The sequence below is a fragment of the Eimeria maxima genome, genomic scaffold, assembly GCF_000499605.1.
Source record: "Eimeria maxima Weybridge genomic scaffold, Emw_scaff761, whole genome shotgun sequence".
Lineage (NCBI taxonomy): Eukaryota > Apicomplexa > Conoidasida > Eucoccidiorida > Eimeriidae > Eimeria > Eimeria maxima.
Genome location: NW_013566747.1, coordinates 1 through 18093, shown reverse-complemented (window position 1 = coordinate 18093; position 18093 = coordinate 1). Strand labels below are relative to the sequence as shown.

General features: G+C 50.3%; 4 protein-coding genes across 4 annotated transcripts; 2 read left to right on the top strand and 2 right to left on the bottom strand.

Annotated features, from left to right (window-relative positions):
- Window positions 1-244: 244 nt before the first annotated feature.
- EMWEY_00042500 (hypothetical protein, conserved) lies at window positions 245-1648 on the bottom strand (the record flags this gene model as incomplete). The annotated part of the gene is made up of 5 exons (XM_013482772.1): window positions 245-322; window positions 580-634; window positions 803-1065; window positions 1160-1314; window positions 1597-1648. 5 exons carry the CDS (start codon window positions 1646-1648, stop codon window positions 245-247), a joined length of 603 nt encoding a protein of 200 aa, XP_013338226.1.
- Window positions 1649-2617: 969 nt separating this feature from the next.
- Window positions 2618-4235, bottom strand: EMWEY_00042490 (hypothetical protein, conserved; the record flags this gene model as incomplete). The annotated part of the gene is made up of 3 exons (XM_013482771.1): window positions 2618-2883; window positions 3102-3170; window positions 3323-4235. 3 exons carry the CDS (start codon window positions 4233-4235, stop codon window positions 2618-2620), a joined length of 1248 nt encoding a protein of 415 aa, XP_013338225.1.
- A 398-nt stretch (window positions 4236-4633) lies between these two features.
- On the top strand, window positions 4634-7876 carry EMWEY_00042480 (hypothetical protein, conserved; the record flags this gene model as incomplete). The annotated part of the gene is made up of 1 exon (XM_013482770.1): window positions 4634-7876. One exon carries the CDS (start codon window positions 4634-4636, stop codon window positions 7874-7876), a length of 3243 nt encoding a protein of 1080 aa, XP_013338224.1.
- A 7589-nt stretch (window positions 7877-15465) lies between these two features.
- EMWEY_00042470 (hypothetical protein, conserved) lies at window positions 15466-15930 on the top strand (the record flags this gene model as incomplete). The annotated part of the gene is made up of 1 exon (XM_013482769.1): window positions 15466-15930. The coding sequence occupies one exon, from the start codon at window positions 15466-15468 to the stop codon at window positions 15928-15930; it is 465 nt and encodes a 154-aa protein (XP_013338223.1).
- Window positions 15931-18093: the final 2163 nt, after the last annotated feature.

Here is an 18093-nt window from a genome sequence, read left to right as displayed (position 1 = left end):
TATATATATATATAGCGTGCTTGCCCAGATACATATTTGCGGTTCACCTGCTGCGCGTGAACATCGAAAAGGCATTTGCTGCAGTCTCCAATCCACACAGCGCTGGCTACATTCAGAAGCCTGAAGAAACGCCAGGGGAGGAGAAGGGAGGCGCTGTTTGCTGAATGCTTGTTTCAACTATCTCATACTACTGCATTGTCTGCATGCATTAAAGAGCATCTCTACATCCAACAAGTGCAATTGCTCACAAGACAGCGCAGTTGCAGAGATCCTGCAACCTCCCACCAGGAACTCCATCTAAAATGTAAACAGTGCAGCCGTCCTGTCAGCAGCACAAACCACAGCAAGCCAGCCTCCCATAGGTGTGTACAACGCAACCAGGCAGAAAACAACATGCACCCTCTATGTATGTTTTCTGGGTAGGTTCTGAAGTAGGCTGAAGTCTGAAGCAGGGGCAAAACCAGCAAACGGAAATGAACAGAGAAGCGCGCGCACAACTGCAACAGCGAAGCTGTACGCAAACCGGAGAGAGGAAAAATATAAAAGGAGGAACAAATTCCGAAAGGCAGCAACTCTCACCAAATTCTTCATCCAGACTTCTCTTCCACCCGCTACTCCAGGGGGCACTAAAACCCTGCGAGCAGGCATACACAGTCGCCGATTCTATCCATGCCTACGCGCAGGTACCAAGCATGCACGCACGCATGCGGGGAAACGGTATTCGTGCATGTATGTATGCATGCATGCATGCACTTCGCTGGTTTCACAGCTCGTGTGACAAACTAAGATGCCAAAGACAGACACTCTGTTGGAAATGTCAGAGATGTGAAGGACGTTTGTTGGGGCATCTGTCTCTTTAGTTGTTTGTGTTAGTTTTGCTTCCTTTGCTGTCCCATCTGCCCCTGCAGCAAATCCAGTTGCTGCGTCATGAGAGTCTCGACAGACTGCTGTTGTTCCTGCTGTTTCTGCTGATGCTGCCGTTGCAGAACGTTTGAAAGAAAAAGGGCGAGACAGCGACTTCCGCTGGCAATGGGAAGCCAGCAACTCGGCGGCGCGTGAGAGGATCTGCAGCAGCAAAGGTAGCAGAGTAGAAACAACAACCACCGGAAATATACCTTCATGTGTACGCATGCCCTGCTAACGCATGATATACGCATACCCGCTCTTGCTGAGCCAAGATAGCCTCGGGGATTTCACCAGAAACCTTCAACTGGTGAACCTCCGCTTGGTTTGCTTCAATGCGTTGGAGGATTTCAGTGGAGTTAATATCTCCAGCATCGCTGTTGACGAGTGCCTCCACCTTTCTTTGCGTTTCTGAAGAATGGGAATTAGGGGGAAACAGACGGCAATATAAACGGAGGTGTTAAGGCCCCTTGCATGCATGTAACCACCGAGGGAGGTGGGCGGGGCAGGGGGCAGATCCCAGCATCGCAGTGGCAAGAATGGACAACGCATGTATAACGAAACTACTCAAATATTCAAACAAGACACAAACAGCGGTTTGCTGAGGCACTGCTTTAAGTTCACAATGCAGCGCTGGAAGTCCGACGAGGTCATTAGAAGTCAGACTGGCATTTGTACATATATTTTCTTCACCTCTGATACAAGCTTCGAGTTCCGTTGCCTTCTCCTTGGCTGTTAATTCCATTGTATGTTTTTAACCAACAAACTCTTTCAACACGCTGCAGGTGCTGAACCCGGGCTGGCGAAATCAGCGAGGGTTTCGCTCTCTCATCTGACTACTTAACTGAACCTGCTGACTTAGTATACATTAATTTACGAAAAGAAACGCGAAGAGTTCTCAGGAAAAGCCTTCTTTAGGCCGACAAGCACTTCAGAGGGGGGTGGGTTGGTCGCCCGTCGTAGGTATTGGTATCTTCGTCTCGATTTGTTCGCTGGGGCTAGTTGAGTTTCAAACAAACATAAAACAGAAAATCGCTTTAGAAAGTACAATGCATATATGAATTTATCGCCTTGGACCCACAGGGAGACCTCAGGTATATATAAACCTCGATGGCGCAGCCGACGGATGTGCCTTCAGCGCTTGCAGGCCTCAAGACTTTGAAAGTCCCACTGTTTATTCCAAATGTTAGTAGTTTAAACTTCAGATGTTAAGCATACACATACGTTGCATTTTACACTCATGAATAGGTGAATTGTAGAGCGTTGCAGGGAAAGTCCAACAGCCTCCCGCCACACCTCCCTTGTGTAGGTTCCTGCCACTACACAGCTCTTACAGACTACTGAAGCCGCACAGATTTGTTCAATCAACTTTCCGAGTTCACCACTCCACAGAATACGGGGTGAAGGATGTGATGGCATAAACAGAAAAAAAAACTCATGACGGCCCCAGCAGTTTCTGTCTAAACCACCGGCTGCGTCCTCTGCTGCTCGAAAGTTTGTTTTGAAGTATGTTCCCCTGGGGAATCCATTCGTAGCCACTGACTCTGTGCAGCAACGAAATGTCTGCAGTACGTGTTGCATTTAAGATTCGTCGTGCCGTGTTCGCAGGAACCCATAAGTGAAGCGGCACTGTAACATAAAATACGCAGGCCACCGGAACCCGATATTCGTGTCGAGCTCTACTGTATTTGCTCGTGGTCTTTTTATGCATGCATCACGAGGCTACATCTTTTCTGTTTTTCTGTCTACTGCTGAGTTTGCCAGCGTGTTTGAAGGTGTCGCGCAGGTGTTTCCTCCTAGCTTTTTGTGCCTTCAGCTTCAACCGCGATCGAGTTGCTTCTTGAATCGATCCCTGATAGTCAATGTGGCTTGTCACCCCCAGAGTCTTCTCCTCTGCCCTTCGCTTGCTTATTGCCTCGGCTTTCGCCTTCTGCCGAGCACGCAGCTCTGGAAGGGGCATCTTCTGGGTCTTCCCAGCAGCTGCAACCAAACGCTACAATCCAATCCCACACCATAAATCCTCAGGTCACGGCCTCCGGGTCGCCTGTGCTCGTGTTCCTCACCACTGTCACCCATATCCCTTGCAATATCTACACGAGGGAGTGATTCAAGCGCACGATGATATACATGTTAATAAATGTGTATAAATATCCTATATTTACCATTTTTTCGCACGTGCGTAGAACTAAACGACTTACCAATGCCCATGGCTCTCAAAGCCGTTGTTAAGAACTGACGGCGCTGAAACCGCCCGAGGTGGGGGTACACTGAAAGATAAGGCAGCAATAAGCAATAATATGGGGGAAAATATAAAAGACACCAAATGCTGCAACAGCTCGCAGAGCAAGCTCGCCAAGACTGTCACAGACAAGCATGAAGGCCTGGGGGGGTTGATGGCTTCATGCCAGAGTACTCTTACCCATTTTGCGGATATCTTGAACAGCTTCATTAAATTCCTTGCGAGCTTCCCGTGTTGCTGCTGGCTCTTGTTGCTTGTTCGGGTTGCTGTTGCCACCTGTGGGTTTACCTGATACCTCCTTGAGGCCTTCTCTAGACCCTGTCGAAGGGGAAGGGAGGCCACTCATCGCCTTCAGCAGCTGCAGCGACCGCGACACCGACCCTGTGCCCTCTGCTGTTTGTTGTCCCTTCTTTTCCACTTCAACCCCCACAGCAGCTGCAGAAGTAGTAGCAGCAGGCGCTGCTTTTACTGCTGCGTGCACGCGCCTGCGCATGCAGTTCCATTTCCCCAGTGCCTTGCCCTTACATGTATGGGAGGCATCTACTGCTAGAGGCTGGTGAAGTGCCCTTTTTACGCCACCAAATCCTTGTAAGCCCGCTGCATCTTCCTTGTCGATCCCCTGCTTTTGCCGCTGTCGGGGGTTGTGCTGCAAGGGCGGAGGCCCCCCAATTGCTGCTGTATGACTGCGGCTTGCTTGCTGCATTGTCTCAATCTTAGTTTCCGTTGTTTCTCTCTCTACCATGTCGGTGGTTAGGTCTTTGTTTATTTTTCTTTTGGCGCCTTCCGGTGAAGCGTGTCCTTCTTGAGCATGAGGAGGCTCGAAGGTGGCATCATTGCATTTGACTACCTTTTGCTGTTTTGTCAGTGTTTTGCCGTTTGAATTGCTATCATCTTCGCTGTCGCTCCACATGCCTTTGCAGTGTTGCCTGAGCAACTCCCGGATGATTCCGTGGCTGAGGCCCTCACACTCGTGCTCCTTTATATCCGCATCTGCTTCTGTTTTAGGCTTCTTCGCCTTAACTGACATATCTTTTGGCCTCTTATTCATAGTTTTCGGACAAACGCCGAGGTTCCCTCCTTCACGCGCCCGCATTGCCGCAGATTCAGATGTATGGGTGCCGCGGTGGGGAGACCCAATTGGGGGTTTTGCTCATCTCGAAGCACAAATTCTTCAATCCTGACTGTTTTATAACTCGATTTCAAAGTACAAACCATCTGCAGGGCTTTGAACTCGTGCCGAACAGCTACCGAATAGCGGGCCCCCGAAGGGCCCATGGGCGCCCGAGGCCCATTGGGGGCCCCCGAGGGGCCCAAGAGGGGCCCCCTCTAAGTCAACGGGAGTTGTGAGATGCAAGGGAGCTTCCCTCTATCTGTTAGCAAATTTATTCCTTTGCATTTGCAAAAGTACATTCTTATGTGCTATAGTCATATGTGTGTGCAATAGCATGTCTTCGGAGTCTGCTGCACAGGGCAGTGCCTCCTGCTGCAGGGATGCTGCTGTCTGGAGTTTGTCTGTTGAGGACGGCAAGAGGAGAGAGAGCGATTCATAAGAGTCTAGTTTTAAACTGTTCCTTAAAAATCGATTTAGTTGGACTCCATGGGGCCAGAGGCCTCTCTCGCTCCCGCTTTATCAGGTCCAAGCCGCAGCAGAGGCAGACGGCGGTATGCAGTTTTCTTAATTCAAAATCCAGAATCGCCTTTCAACGTCGCCTTCATCTGAACAGTGGCTATTGTTACAGACGCAGAGGCATCCGGAAGGCAGCAGTTGTGGATGTAGCAGCTACTGGAACAACTGGAGATGCAGACTGTTCTGCTGGCGCTACGGATGCAGCAGAAACTGCTGCTGCCTCTTTTGTAAAGATCATTGATAATTCTCATTTGTCAGGCTCCTTCAACTCTCTGAGTAATAAATTAACAAAAATCATAGACGACGGCAGCTTTGCTCTTCAATCCCCCGGGGACATTTACAAGCTGCTGCACCCAGTCGATGCCCTGCAACATGCAGCCGTCCGCCAGCTGCAGGAGTCAGCCGCAAAAGTAGCAGCCGCAGTAAAAGCAGAACCTCCTGCAGCAACAGCACCTGCAGCAGCAGCTACAACAGCAACTGCCTCAGCATTTCTGGCCCACGCAAGGGCCGCCCTTGTAGTCGTTCGGCGTCTGGGAGACCTGCGGGCTAAGGTGCAGAGAATTGCTGCGCGTGGGGAACGGTTGAAGCAACAGCAACAGAAACAGCAGCAGCAGCAGCGCTTAGCGGAAAGTGCATCGACGGGGAGAGCCAGCAGTCTGCTGGGTTTTGGTGCTGTCGCTGATGCCGCCTGCCCGGTGCCGGCTCCCCTAGCTGCGGAACTGCGAGCTGTTGCAGACTGCATGCACACAGCTGGAAGGGCCCTTCCACTAAGCGATGTCCTGCAGCTGTGCTGCGGCCTTGCGCAGGTGCGCTGCTGCTCGCCTTCGCTGGGTTATGTTCCGCTGCAGCGTCTGCTGCACCTGCTGCAGCAGCAGACGCAGACGCAGGAGCATGAGGGCATCGGCGCACAGGAGGCTGCGTTGGGACTGCAGCTAGCAGCGTCGCTGCTGCAGCAGAACGTCGCGGAGCAACCACCAACAGGTTTTGTGCGGCAGCACCTCACGCTGTCAAGGAGCTGTAGAGACAGACAGCAAGGTTCTGCGGCGACGAATTCGGTATCTCCCTGTGCTTCTCCTTCTCTCTTTGCCAGTGGTGATGAATGCAGCGGCTTCCTAGAAGTGCAACAGAGGGGCCGTGCAGCAGCAGTGCTAGGGGAGGGGGGCGCCCTGTTGCGGCTGTCTCTGTTCGTTAGTGCGCATCTGCTGGTACTCCTGGCCCGCAGCAAAGTCCTGAGGAAACGCCTGTCGCTGCGATGTTGTGTACACACAGCTCATGCCTGCGTGCTGCTGGCTAGCCAGGAAGGCATAAGCCGCTGCATGCAGGTGCAGCAGCAACAGCAGCTGACCCCCGAACTGTTTGCTGCTGCTGTAAATATGCAACCTTCCACACTGTCCGCTGCTTCCGCGCATGCCGCTGCTGCTGCAGCCGCTGCAGTTTCGGGGCATGCGTGGAATCACGAGGATATGCATGCATTTCCGGACTCCCCACAGCCCATATCTCATCAACCCTTCTTGGCTGCAGGGACCCCGCGTTTGTCAGACGCTGCAGCACGGCCCCCATTTGCTGCCGCCACAGCTGCTGCTCCCCTGCAACAGCTGGATGCGCTTGTAGACTTCGGCGCATCAGATTGTCTCGCAGTAGCAGCCTTACTGCGAACCGTGCAGCAGACTCTGGCCCCCAAACTAGCGATTCTGCTCCTGACAGAAGCAGCGGCACGGAGCAGGAGGCACCACGGGGACTGCGGATCGGCAGAACACCTTTTGGGGGTTGCAATGGCTGCTGCTGCCAAAGCATCTCCCACGTGCGCCTCTCGAAAGAAGCTGCTGCTGCTGTTATTGCGCCGTCTGGAACAACAGAAACAGCAGCATAAGCTATGGTGCTCAGATTGCGCTCGGCTAGGGGATATGTATCAAAGGGTCTGTGGGGCCTCTGCTACGCATGCACATCAACACCTTGCATTGGGGACCTGTAGGGATGCAAAGATGAATCCAGCAACTCTCGCTTCCATCTGCCGTTCGCTTGCTATTGCTGGCGTCCGTGTGGGTTGGCGGGGTCTCAGTTTCATGTTTGACTGCATTGTTGTCTCCCTTTTAGAGTTTTTAAATGTAAAGCCGGGCAACATAAGTCTGGGTAAGGTGTCTCTGGCCAGCCAGGGGAGAAAGGAGGATAGCAAGAATAGCACAGCTGGTGCTGTATCTGCAGTGGTGAGTGCTGCGCCTCTGTGCAGCAGAACAGCAGCTCATCAGGAGCGTGGTGCTGCCGTTTGTTGCCCTGCAGCAACACCGTCAACAGGTCAGTCTAAATTTGTCGTTGCCTATGGAAGTTGGTGCACTGTGTTTTGGGCCACTTCAAAACTCCTAAAGGCCTCATACGCCTCCGTACTGCCGTGCAGCCGTGTGGATCTAAAGCTGCAGCAGGTGCTTGCACGGAAGATGCTGTGGCTTCTGGTGGCAAACATTGCTGCTGCGGAGCCAGCAGATATAGCACAGATTGCTGACGGCCTCCGTCTGTTGTTGTTGCTTGACTTGAAGGCAGCGGCTAAAGCCTCACCGAGTGTGGAAAGCGAGGAAGAACGCAGGTGGCCCCTGGTGCTGCGCAGGCAGCGACTCTTTCAGGTTGAGCAGCTGCTGGAGGCGGTTCAGGCAATAACCAGTCACTTCATGTCATATCATACACGCTTCAACCAGCTAGAGCTCCTGAGTGTGCTGCGACTGCTTGTACAGCTGGATCTGCTTTCGTGCATTGACTGCAGCACAACTTCGGTGCCGCGTGGGCACGCCCACAGCAGCCCTCATGAAGAGGCAAGTTGTCTTACGGTTCTAAGAAGCGCCCATGTGTCCACTCCTTTTGTAGCGAGTTTCCTGCGTTGCGCACTTGGGCAGTACTTGAACCTAAGCAGGCGTCAGCACTTCATTGCGCAGACTGCAGAATGCCCTGATCAGGAGGTATCGGCGTCTTTAGCAGCATATGCTCAGGGGCTCCTGCTTTCCATAATTTTGAAATATCCTGAGGAGCTACGAAGACTTCCGAAAGCACTGACTAAAGGGGTGCTTAAGCAGGCAGGTGTAAAGCAGCTATCGCAGTGCAGGTGGAAGACATTAACATAGTTCCCTCATTTGACTGCAGGTTTGCGGGGGCAATATTGCAAGTGCAACACTTTTTTGCTGACCCTGGGACCTCCTGATTGCGCTTTCAGGAGCTCCCTTGTCTCCACCTCCATTTGATTTTCACGAGGCACGCAACAACAGACTACGTGGCTCACGTTAAATTTGCAGAGCCACGCATAGTGCAGGGTTCCGCGGGCATCTCTAGGTGCTAATATTAGCTAGGGGGTGTGGCTGTCCCCTCATCTCGTGCAATGTCGAGATCCTTTGAGCACCGTAATATGAGTAAGGCATATGTGACTAAGCTGTTCGCCAATGAGGGTGATTTAAAAATCCAAAACCTTCATCAACGTCGCATTACATATATCCACGTTGTAGTATATACACGCATGGAGTTTTTGTTTACAGGACTGCAGTGCTTAGCAATAGTAAGAGTTTGTGTATATGCTTGGGTTCCTACTGGCCCATGCAAGTCAAGCTGCTGTTAAACAACTGACGGAACTGTCCTGCTTGCATTATTAGCGCTCATTTTCGTGTGTAGTTGGCGGCCTGTCTTGAGCTGCAAAGAACAGCAACCCACGACAGCAGCTTCTTCCCCCCAGCAGCACTGATGTCCTCGTGGCGCCGTTCGCAGGCACTCCGAAGGCAAAAGAAGGCATGTTTCGCTTGTGAATTGTTCAAGCAGATGGTCAGCTGAGTGCAACTCCTCGTTGCTGGTGAGAGGGTATTCCTCGATGGAGGAGACCGGAGAACTCTGCCGCAGGAGCCTTTGGTCCTCCACCTACGAGAAAGAGGTGAGCTGTTTTACGAAGCGTTGGAGAGAAGGTCGACAGGCAACTGAAATCCGTTTGACCCGTTCTCAGTAACGTGAAAGTTGACGGAGGCTGGCATTCTTTGGAAGTATTACTGGGGAGATAGTCACATGCCCGATTCAGCAAAGCAATCATCGATACCACTTTACACTATAGATTTACAGTCTAAAATCAATCTTATTTCTTTACTAGGCTTAGCGGAAATTGCAGACCCGAGTGTGCATTTGCTGGTGTAGCTTCAATGCAGGAGCTTGCAGGAGTGGCTCTCCCCTGTTGGTAGAGAAATCTATATTCGCGTGTATTTTGGTTTCTAACATCCCCCAGTCGGTCCAGCACAGGACCAGGATATCATCAGGGGATATTCATGGGCTGCAAATGAGTCAAACCACTTCAAAGCACAACCGCAAAAGGGCCTGGGTCTGGCGTGTATGGTTGGCGGCCTGTTGTGAGTCGAAACAAACCTTGTTGCAGCTCACGTTTTGAGCCGGGCTGCAACCATGGTTGCAACCATAGTTGCAGCGATACCCAAATCCCCTTTCAGTCCATGTACTTCCACCTTTCTGGCATTTACGCATTTACTCCGAGATACAGCCCACCTCCCCATTTGGAATAGCTCCTCCAAGAGTGTCTGTCGAATTCCTGTTTCTCAACTGGCTGTGGAAGTGCGGTTCCCTGACAACTGCAACTTAAACGTAGTCGCCATGCGCCGCGAACAAAGCGAAGTTGCTCTGTCCATATCCATGCGCCCACATAAAATGACGTTCAATCCGCTATGCGCCTAAAGTCGTCGTCATGGACTACACCTTGATGAAAGTACTTCTCAAGCAAAAATATGACATTTCCGTTTACGAATTCGCCCGGAATATCTTATCTGGGTGGTTTCTGTGAACAGCAGGCAGTGTTAGGAGGCAGACACTGCAACAATAGATAGGGGATTTATGCTGTATATTTGCAACGAATCATCTATACCTTTTAATCGATAAGCACCTGAAAACTCCACAACGTCGAATTGCATCTCTTGAACTTCCGCCCTGTCAGTCGGTAGTAGTCCGTAACTGCCTTGCCTAAGTTCCCTCACCGGCAACGAAGCCTGCAGCGTCGCTCAGCGCCGGAGCTGCCACCTTACGTGGCGTAGAAACTAAGTGGATCTGGCTACGCTCCTAGACTGCCTGCATTCTCCAAACAACGACTAGGCATGCGCGCGTCCTAAGGGAACACGCAATGCCTGCACCGACTACAATTGACGCAACTGCAACATTATCAAAGGCACTCAGAAAGCCACTTCTTTTTGCCTTTGAACGGAAACCGTGGCTACCCAAGGTATCCAATGCGAGCTGTCATATTGGAAAGGCACGGCTGTGAATTTACTACGCAAGCTTCTCCGCAGTGAAATATTTGCCTGCGCCTGCCCGTCTGTGAGAATGTGTTACTGGAGGACTTCAAAGACACTGGCCAGCGGGAAAGGCATGCATTTTGTTTCGCGGCTGCTTCGTCGAGTTTCTGAGTGGAAGTCTTCAACATAAGTGTACGATAAACCATTTGGCCTGCGAAATGCTCTTGCCTGCGGTTTACTTTCCACACTCACTGGGTCACCACCAACTAGCACTAAAACGAGCATGCTTTTTCGTGTGTCTCACCTCACTGTACAAAATGTTCGTCGTCACATAGCACTCCTCGATGCTCCACTTCTCAGCACATCGACAGGTGACGCACTGTGCTTCTGTACTGTTTCTGTACTGTTTTTCGTCAGCGTGGAAAGGAAAGCACCTTGCACTAAAATACTGGTGGCGTATTGAGCACTCAAGGTTGTTATGTATACTACCTACTGGTAAACTGTCACCCCAGTGTGACCCATCACCAGTATTTAGGCACGACTTCATACAAGACATTGCATGGTGCAGTTTTCAAGCCATTTTCCAGCATCCCCCAAGATTATTTCCAAGAAGTGAAGGCAAGCTGGACCTTGCCCCACGGCGAAGCTTGGGAGTTTCAAGGGAAGGAAATCTTGTTTGCTGTAGCCAAGGAGTAGAACGCAATCGAAGTGTTCCCTAGCGTGAAGCACAGGCTTCCGCAGCCAGGGGAAGGGAAAGACCATGATTCATCCGGTTTTGACGGAGGAGGAGTTAGCGAGGCACACGGGGGGAACGATTCCGTGCAATCACGAGAGTTAGGGAGTAGAAGAGCAGCAAACGATGGCAAGACTTATATCTCTCCTAAAGTAGGCACTCCGCATTGGTGATGGGAGCTACTGTATATGAAAGCAAATGTTGATGTTCAAAAGTCTCAAGCTCTCTATTCAGTGTGGGCGTACCCGCACTGCTAGATATCGATATGATTGGGCAAAGATGTGAACAGACCCTTGAGATGCAGTTGCATTAGCCTGACTACCCTAAATCAGTTGGACTGACCAGCGTGCCGATAACACGAGGCACCCCAATTTGCAGTGGCAAATAGGAAACATACCCTAAATCAGTTGGACTGACCAGCGTGCCGTTTACACGAGGCACCCCAATTTGCAGTGGCAAATAGGAAACATCTGAACACCGACCACGATGGTCACCCGACTCTCTATGTGGACTGAAAGTAAGTGCTTATTTGGTGATTTCTTATTGGGGCCAAAGCCCTACGACCAAGTCCTAGGACTAGGCTGCCTGATGGCCCATCAGGTGACTTGGAATTTTTCAGTCTGATAAGTTGCCAACCTACGTGAATGGCCAATGTAGGATCTGACTAATCTATTAATCAAAGAACAAATGAGCAAGTCGAGCAGAAACAATTTCTCAAAGTCGGTTGGAGCAGACCCCTACAAAGCCGGCGTATGCCACGCTGACACCGCAGGTGGCTGTGATATCTGCAGCGGTGGCGGCTATGCTATTTTACCCTAGCCCTAGGTGATACAAGGGGCACTGCACAGCCAAGGCTAGGCTGCGCACCAAAGAACTAGAGCATCCGCGGACACGACGAACTTCACGGGCGCTTTATAGAGCCGACGGCCCATACTGGTTTTAACAAGAGCGGATACACGGCGGTCCATTCACCTTTACGAAAAACGGCAAGGATCCCTGCTGTTTGTGCTTGCCGAGTATTGCAGTGGCAATTTTTCTCTGCAGCAACGCGGACTATTACCCGCCTCTCCACCAAATGATTCGGACGACGGAAAGTCGTCATAACCCACGCCTTCTCTGTAATACACGCAGCTTTGCGCGTGGTTACAGCCAGACGTAGCCCAGAGAACACCATCGCTAATACTTGAGGTTCTTAAAGAATATTGGTCTGTACTCGCAGGTAGTTTGTCAGCCAGCGGGCACCCATGAAGAGCAACCCATATTGCTACCCGGAGAACTTCTCAATACATCCGCCCTCTACTGCATGCCCACTGGCCAGGTAACCTTCCACCGGTATACAATCATCAAGCTCCTAACCAACAGGTGCACTGGCCCGGCTATTCCAACATCTGCGCTCCCCCGAACGTGCCCGAAAATCATGATGATGGACCAGGCAAGCGACAGTTGCGCATAGTTGTTCACTAGCAGGCAATAATTGGTCTTGCTGTTGCCCCTGGTTTCCCTCTACGACATACCGAGAAAATCCTGGGGGCCTTCGATTCTTGTCTGCCGTGGACCTCCAAGCAGGATTCCACCCAATCAGGATGGGTAAGGAAGACACCTGCGAAAACACCTCTCAATTGGTCCCAGGCCTATTTGAACATATGATTATTGCTTTTGTTCGAAAAATGCTCTGGCTACCCTCCAGGGCAATGGCAATGACTATCTTCAATCTTTATTGGGCCAGCGGGTCACTGCTCAGTTAAACGATGTTTTGATACATTAGTAGTGAATTACGGAAACCTTGCAGCAGTGGGGCCCAAAAGAAGATCCACTGTAGTGCTGGCGCACTACAATAAGTTAGCGGACCCTTCCGAATGGCATCAGTCGTTGCCATATCTGGTTCAGCCAGCGCTGGCGAGACATTGGAGCCTAAGAAGCTAATCATTTGCATTGAAAAGAAACACTCTAGAGCGGTATTCGCACGATCCTCACGATGCGTGCACAATTTTCCGCCGTTAACCGGAACGCTGCTGCAGTGCGTTGGATCCACTTCTTTGTCTTCTACCTGGAACACTCCTCTAGCCGTATACGAAACAAATGAGCTAATAACTCAGAGATGCTTGTTCCACTCATTTCCGTGTATGCAAACCTCACTGACATTGAAAATTTGATAGCTAGGGTTTGGAGTTGGGCGTTGCCGCCTCGAGCAAAAAGGTTTAAAAGGGGATGCGAGGGAGCTCCAACTCCTACGGCACGCCCAGAAGTCGGGGTCTTCATGCGTCTGAATAATCCCATGGTGTTCTATTAGTTCATTAGTGTGTCCTGCAATTTAAGATGTTGGAGCACGAGAGCGACCTCCTCCTCTTGCTCGCCTCGTGCCATTATCTGCCATGCGAAAGCCCCAAATACGATGGCTCTGGCGGATACAGCCAGAGCTAATTTCGCGTTGTACAAATAACGCTGTACGCTCATTGAGTCTCAGACTGTGTGTGTAAGCACTCGTTTGTTTCCCTTTGCAATACCTCCAAGGGACCTATATTTCTGCATTAACTGAACTTTTTATCCCTATATTCTTGTTCGCATCTGCTGTCTACTATGCACGAAGGGAGGCGGCGGGGGCTGCGCCAATGTATGGGTTGGAATATTCCATCTCGACGTAGCTTCACAACCACTCCGCAACATATGCTGAGTAGCACAAGCAACTCCTGTCCGGTAGGACGAAGTTGAATAGTTGAATATGCACACAATTAAGCCAAAGATAGTATGCGGGCACGGTTGTTGCCTCCTGCTTCCTGCTTACGGCGCCACATATCGAGTACGGGCCCTGACTTCCCCCTGATCGCTCTGATTCTTCGCCTCGTGGCGTTTCTGGAAGTCCTGCTTCTGCAACACTCTCGATGTTCCTGCACCTCTGCAGCCGCTAATTTTGTGCCATATCCTACTGGAAGAGAAGTAAGTACTGCGCTAGACACGAGCGGTGGGAACAGACTACAGCCGAGGACCTCGGCATTCACGAATTCCCCGACTGCTGTCTCCTCCCATGATTCCCACCTCTCTAGGAGGGGTTGGCATCACAGCCGACTGGCCAGCGGCGACCATGATAATGAGGGTATGAATGTTGGGATTACCCACTGCCATCCTCCAGGGTATAACAACCCAATGAAGCACTGATACATAAATTCCAAATCTACCGCTGGGATTGTGCGTTCCATGCCTCATCCTTTTCGATGTAACTCTCTGTTGATGCATAAGTTTCAACTTTGCCATAGCCTCTTCGCGCACCCACAGAGGAATGGAGTTACGTCGGAAGGCCATAATGGTTCTATAGTCCGGATGCATACGTTGTAAACGGTACACTTGCGTAGGTACACTCACAGACGTCATGCTTCCGTTCCTAAAAACGAAGAGGCCAGTAGTTGCAGTTATTCTGGTCTGGGGGTGTTGTTGAAGAAGAAAATAAAGCTCTAAAGAGGAACAGCTCCTCTACTGCCCCCGTACTCGGGCAACTGCCATACCTGGATGGCTGGCGTTATATGCTTTTGCTACAAGAACCAATCTTTTGGAGTCTTGCTGGGTTAGAGCGGAAGCGATTTCTGCATACAGAGGGAGATTGTAGCAAAAGCATATAACGCCATCCCTTCTGCACCTGGGGACAGACCCATATCAATCTTCATTTTCCAGGAGAAATGCACCGCTGAGATTTGACAAAGATTTCGAGAAAGTTAGGACATATTTTAAACGCATTCTGTATGGCACATAAATTTTAAACACGCCTTCTGTACTAAACATGGGTGTGACGTGGGGACAAGGTTCGTCGGACCAGGTGTGGGTTGATGTTTCAACTTCGGACAGAGTTATCAACATCGTCCACGCTATGCTGCATTTGTGCGTGAACTACACCCATATTCGGGTGTAGTACACGGGTAGCATGCAACCAGCTCAACTCAGCTACTGCCTGCAGCGTATTTACATGCAGCCCAGAAGGTCTATTTTGCTTGTGTGTGAGGGGCTGTTCTGCATCTTTAGTTGCAGCAAGGTGGGGCGCCACTTATGGCAGGCGCCCCCTGTGGTGGTGCTTGACGTGCTAACCTCACGACGCAGGGAGGCTTGGAACTAAATTCATTTGCATTTAAGAAACCGTCACAATAAGTACTTTGTCACCAATGCAGCTCACTGCAGTCAGCGGACAATGTTCCGGAACCCGAGTTGCCGCGTTACAAGGCTACACCTACTCTTAAGCCACCCGTGACTAGGGATAAATATTGATTTGCATGGAGACTTCAAAAAGTTGTAGATAAAGTATCTTACCGAGAAAATTTGGTAAGATTAATGGAGTACTGGGTGGCCACGGCTGGCCGCCATATAGATCGCTTCCGCACACTTACATCGTAGGCGTTATCGAGAGTATACTGTTTTCTTCGACCTACCTAATTGGATGAAACTCAGTAACAATTTACATCACTATATTTTTCTGGGATATTTGGGCCAATTGCACGGCTTTGGGGCAGGTTCTCTGTTTTTTGACTGATAGACAAGCGTAGTTGCCTACCTGAAACGCCGTGCACTACCCTGTCCAAATCGTGCATGCGCTCCCCACTGCGGATCTGTGCATGTTGGGGTGATCCCGATGAACGTCACAAGAATTATTGTTTTCACATATACATTGAAATTTACGGATAAACGTTTTTTGCCCTCACTTTGAACGCAATAACACTCCCATTTGCCGGTCAAAATGAGTGGGTTCACAAAAATTGTCGCTGTCTCCATTGCACTTGTAGCGGAGACGACTGCCATCATTCAAGCGGCAGCCTCTCCTGATCCCAACTCTGAGATCATGGCTGTTCGCAATGATTCTCTCGTGCTAGGTGAGAGTGCCCCTACCATTACACAAGGAAGCGGACGCGCTGGGTCAGCGCTTGTAACGTTTGCTGGCTTGGCTGCCACACTTGCTATGATGTATCTTGTTTTCCTGTGCGTCAACGCCCTCAAATCCAATAAGAATTGGAATCGTTATTCACTTAATAAGCGAAGACTTTCGGAAAGAGCTTCAGGTTCATGCGGCGTAGGTCCTAGCTTGGAGAATCTGGGTCCCTGTCTGGCAAAGGGCTGGATCAAGGCGTTGAAACGCCATGAGTTAGCGCGCTTCGGGCAAGTGAAAATCTCAAAGTTTGAGTGGAACACAGGAACGTTCCCGTGAGGTGAAGAGCTGCGGTATCAACTGAGTTTCATCACTTGTGAGGCTGATTCACTCCTGGGAGCGAGACCTTCATGCAACGCGCAAAATGTCATCTAATTGTACAGTCAGCATCCTGGATGGCCAGTGAGTTGTATCTAGGGACCGAGCTGAGTATTGCTCGCCCTACGTCTTCGGTGGATGTAGGGTGGGCGAGAGAGGCCGATGCACCTTCTGGGAATGACGTGAGCCAAACAGCGAGCGCAATGTTGGTATTGACTTTGGTAGTGAGAATCCTATATCAGAACGCAACTTCACACTGACTGGGCGTTTTGTTCGAGAAATTCGTTGAGCACGGAATTAAAAGCCTCTCGTGTAAGGCTGGGCTCGCAGTTTTCACGTAAACTTGCTCGCTTTACCGGTGAAATGCTATCCTTGCAAATCACTTCGTATTCCATGGACTATGAATTATTTGTACTGAATCCCACCGTATATGCACCACGTCGAGGGTATCAATTGACGAATTTTGTTTATGTTTCGCCAGAAAGGCCTAGATACTCAGAATAGTGGCAAACTTTGGTGTTCTCTGGTTCTTCAAAAGGAAAAGTTAATACAGTCAAATTGTCACTAACATTTTCCGTGTTTATAGTCAACGTCTATGTCTGTATACACGGATAATTGGTGTTGAAATTAGTCAGGCGTGGTTTATCAATTGTGTTTCCGGTTGGCGAGCTCTCCCGCGACACATCTGTGGGCCGGCCTGAGCTCGCTGGATGTTCACGTGTTCTTGAATATCACCAGGGAATTAACGTACACAACCTCTCTCTGGTATGGCAGTGATAACTATATGAAAGTGAACAACAAGTTCTTTGACTATGGTACGAAAGGCTGCTATACGATTTGCGTAGAATTTGGGTGGCGTTCGAGACTACCAGCCAATGGAGTGAGTCATTGGCTCGTGGATGGCGCGAGCGGAACACGCCTACGAAAGTACAGAAACATATTAGTATCATGCATGGGAGTTGAAGTGACCTCCCTGGACGACATGCATAGTATAAGGTAATTGGGGATATTTTTGGGCGGTCTTACGCCTACTATTTTACGTTATGTTTACGAGTGCTCTACTCGGATAAGGAAACTTGATAGTGGATAGCAACATGCACACAATAGGGATCTCCCAGTTGCGTAGATACGATGCGTTAGGCAACAGGGCTGTTTGAAGGAGCTATAAACCTTGCGTAGTATATATCATCTTGACAGGGTTGTGGCAGCTATTACGTTTCAGCTTGCATGCTACCAGAGATAGAAGTGGATGTGCATGTGTGAAGACTCAGGAAGTTGCATTGGTAAGTGGGGTAACATATGGTCTTGATATGCGCATGCTCTTCTAATTGGTGATGCAGTATATTCACAGCGCAATGGGTTGAGCATCGTTCACGACTCCGGGTCAGTACCGTTTGCAACAGTGGTCCGGCAGTTCCTTTTCCGGTGTTATGCTTGCGCGCTACTTTACCCAGGACGTACGCACTCAGAGACAGAGATGGCTTTTATCTCGGGGAAGACATGGGACCTTTTACGTTTTTGGCACTTTGATGGCAGGCCTGTGTAAGTATGCCGATGTGTGCAGATACGTGAAGTTGTGCATGAAGCAGCGCAACTGTGCTTCGCAGTTGAACGCATTTTCGCGCACCATTTTCAGACAGGCTGGTTAGGCTTTACGACATGTGTTTGCTCGCGGCAGTGCCCGACATAGCATGCGACTTTGTTGAATTGATGGCACAGTTGAGGTAGAGTAGCATACGCGATACAGGGTAGCGAGGGACGCAGGATTGCATCTGCGAAGGGCTTTGATATACTGACAGCGAGCTCGGTAATATGTGGTGGCAAGGGGCCTTCAGAGTAGGATAGTAGCGGCGGAGGGTGAGTTGTGGGGTTTGGCCCATCTGACATGGATTCTGCAAATGCACATGTTGGGTGCGCGGAAATTGTTCAGAAACCGTACTTTGTTGTGTAGCCACTGGGTAGTGGAATTCGACGTATAGTGTGGTGGCTGTGATTCCCCGAGCGTATTGAAGCCGTTTCATGTTGATAGGGAGTGTACTTCGTAAATCTGTCACTGATTTTCGTTCTACCCCGGCATGTCACACCAAAGTATTCACAACATTCCAACTCTCTAGGCAGGTGCAC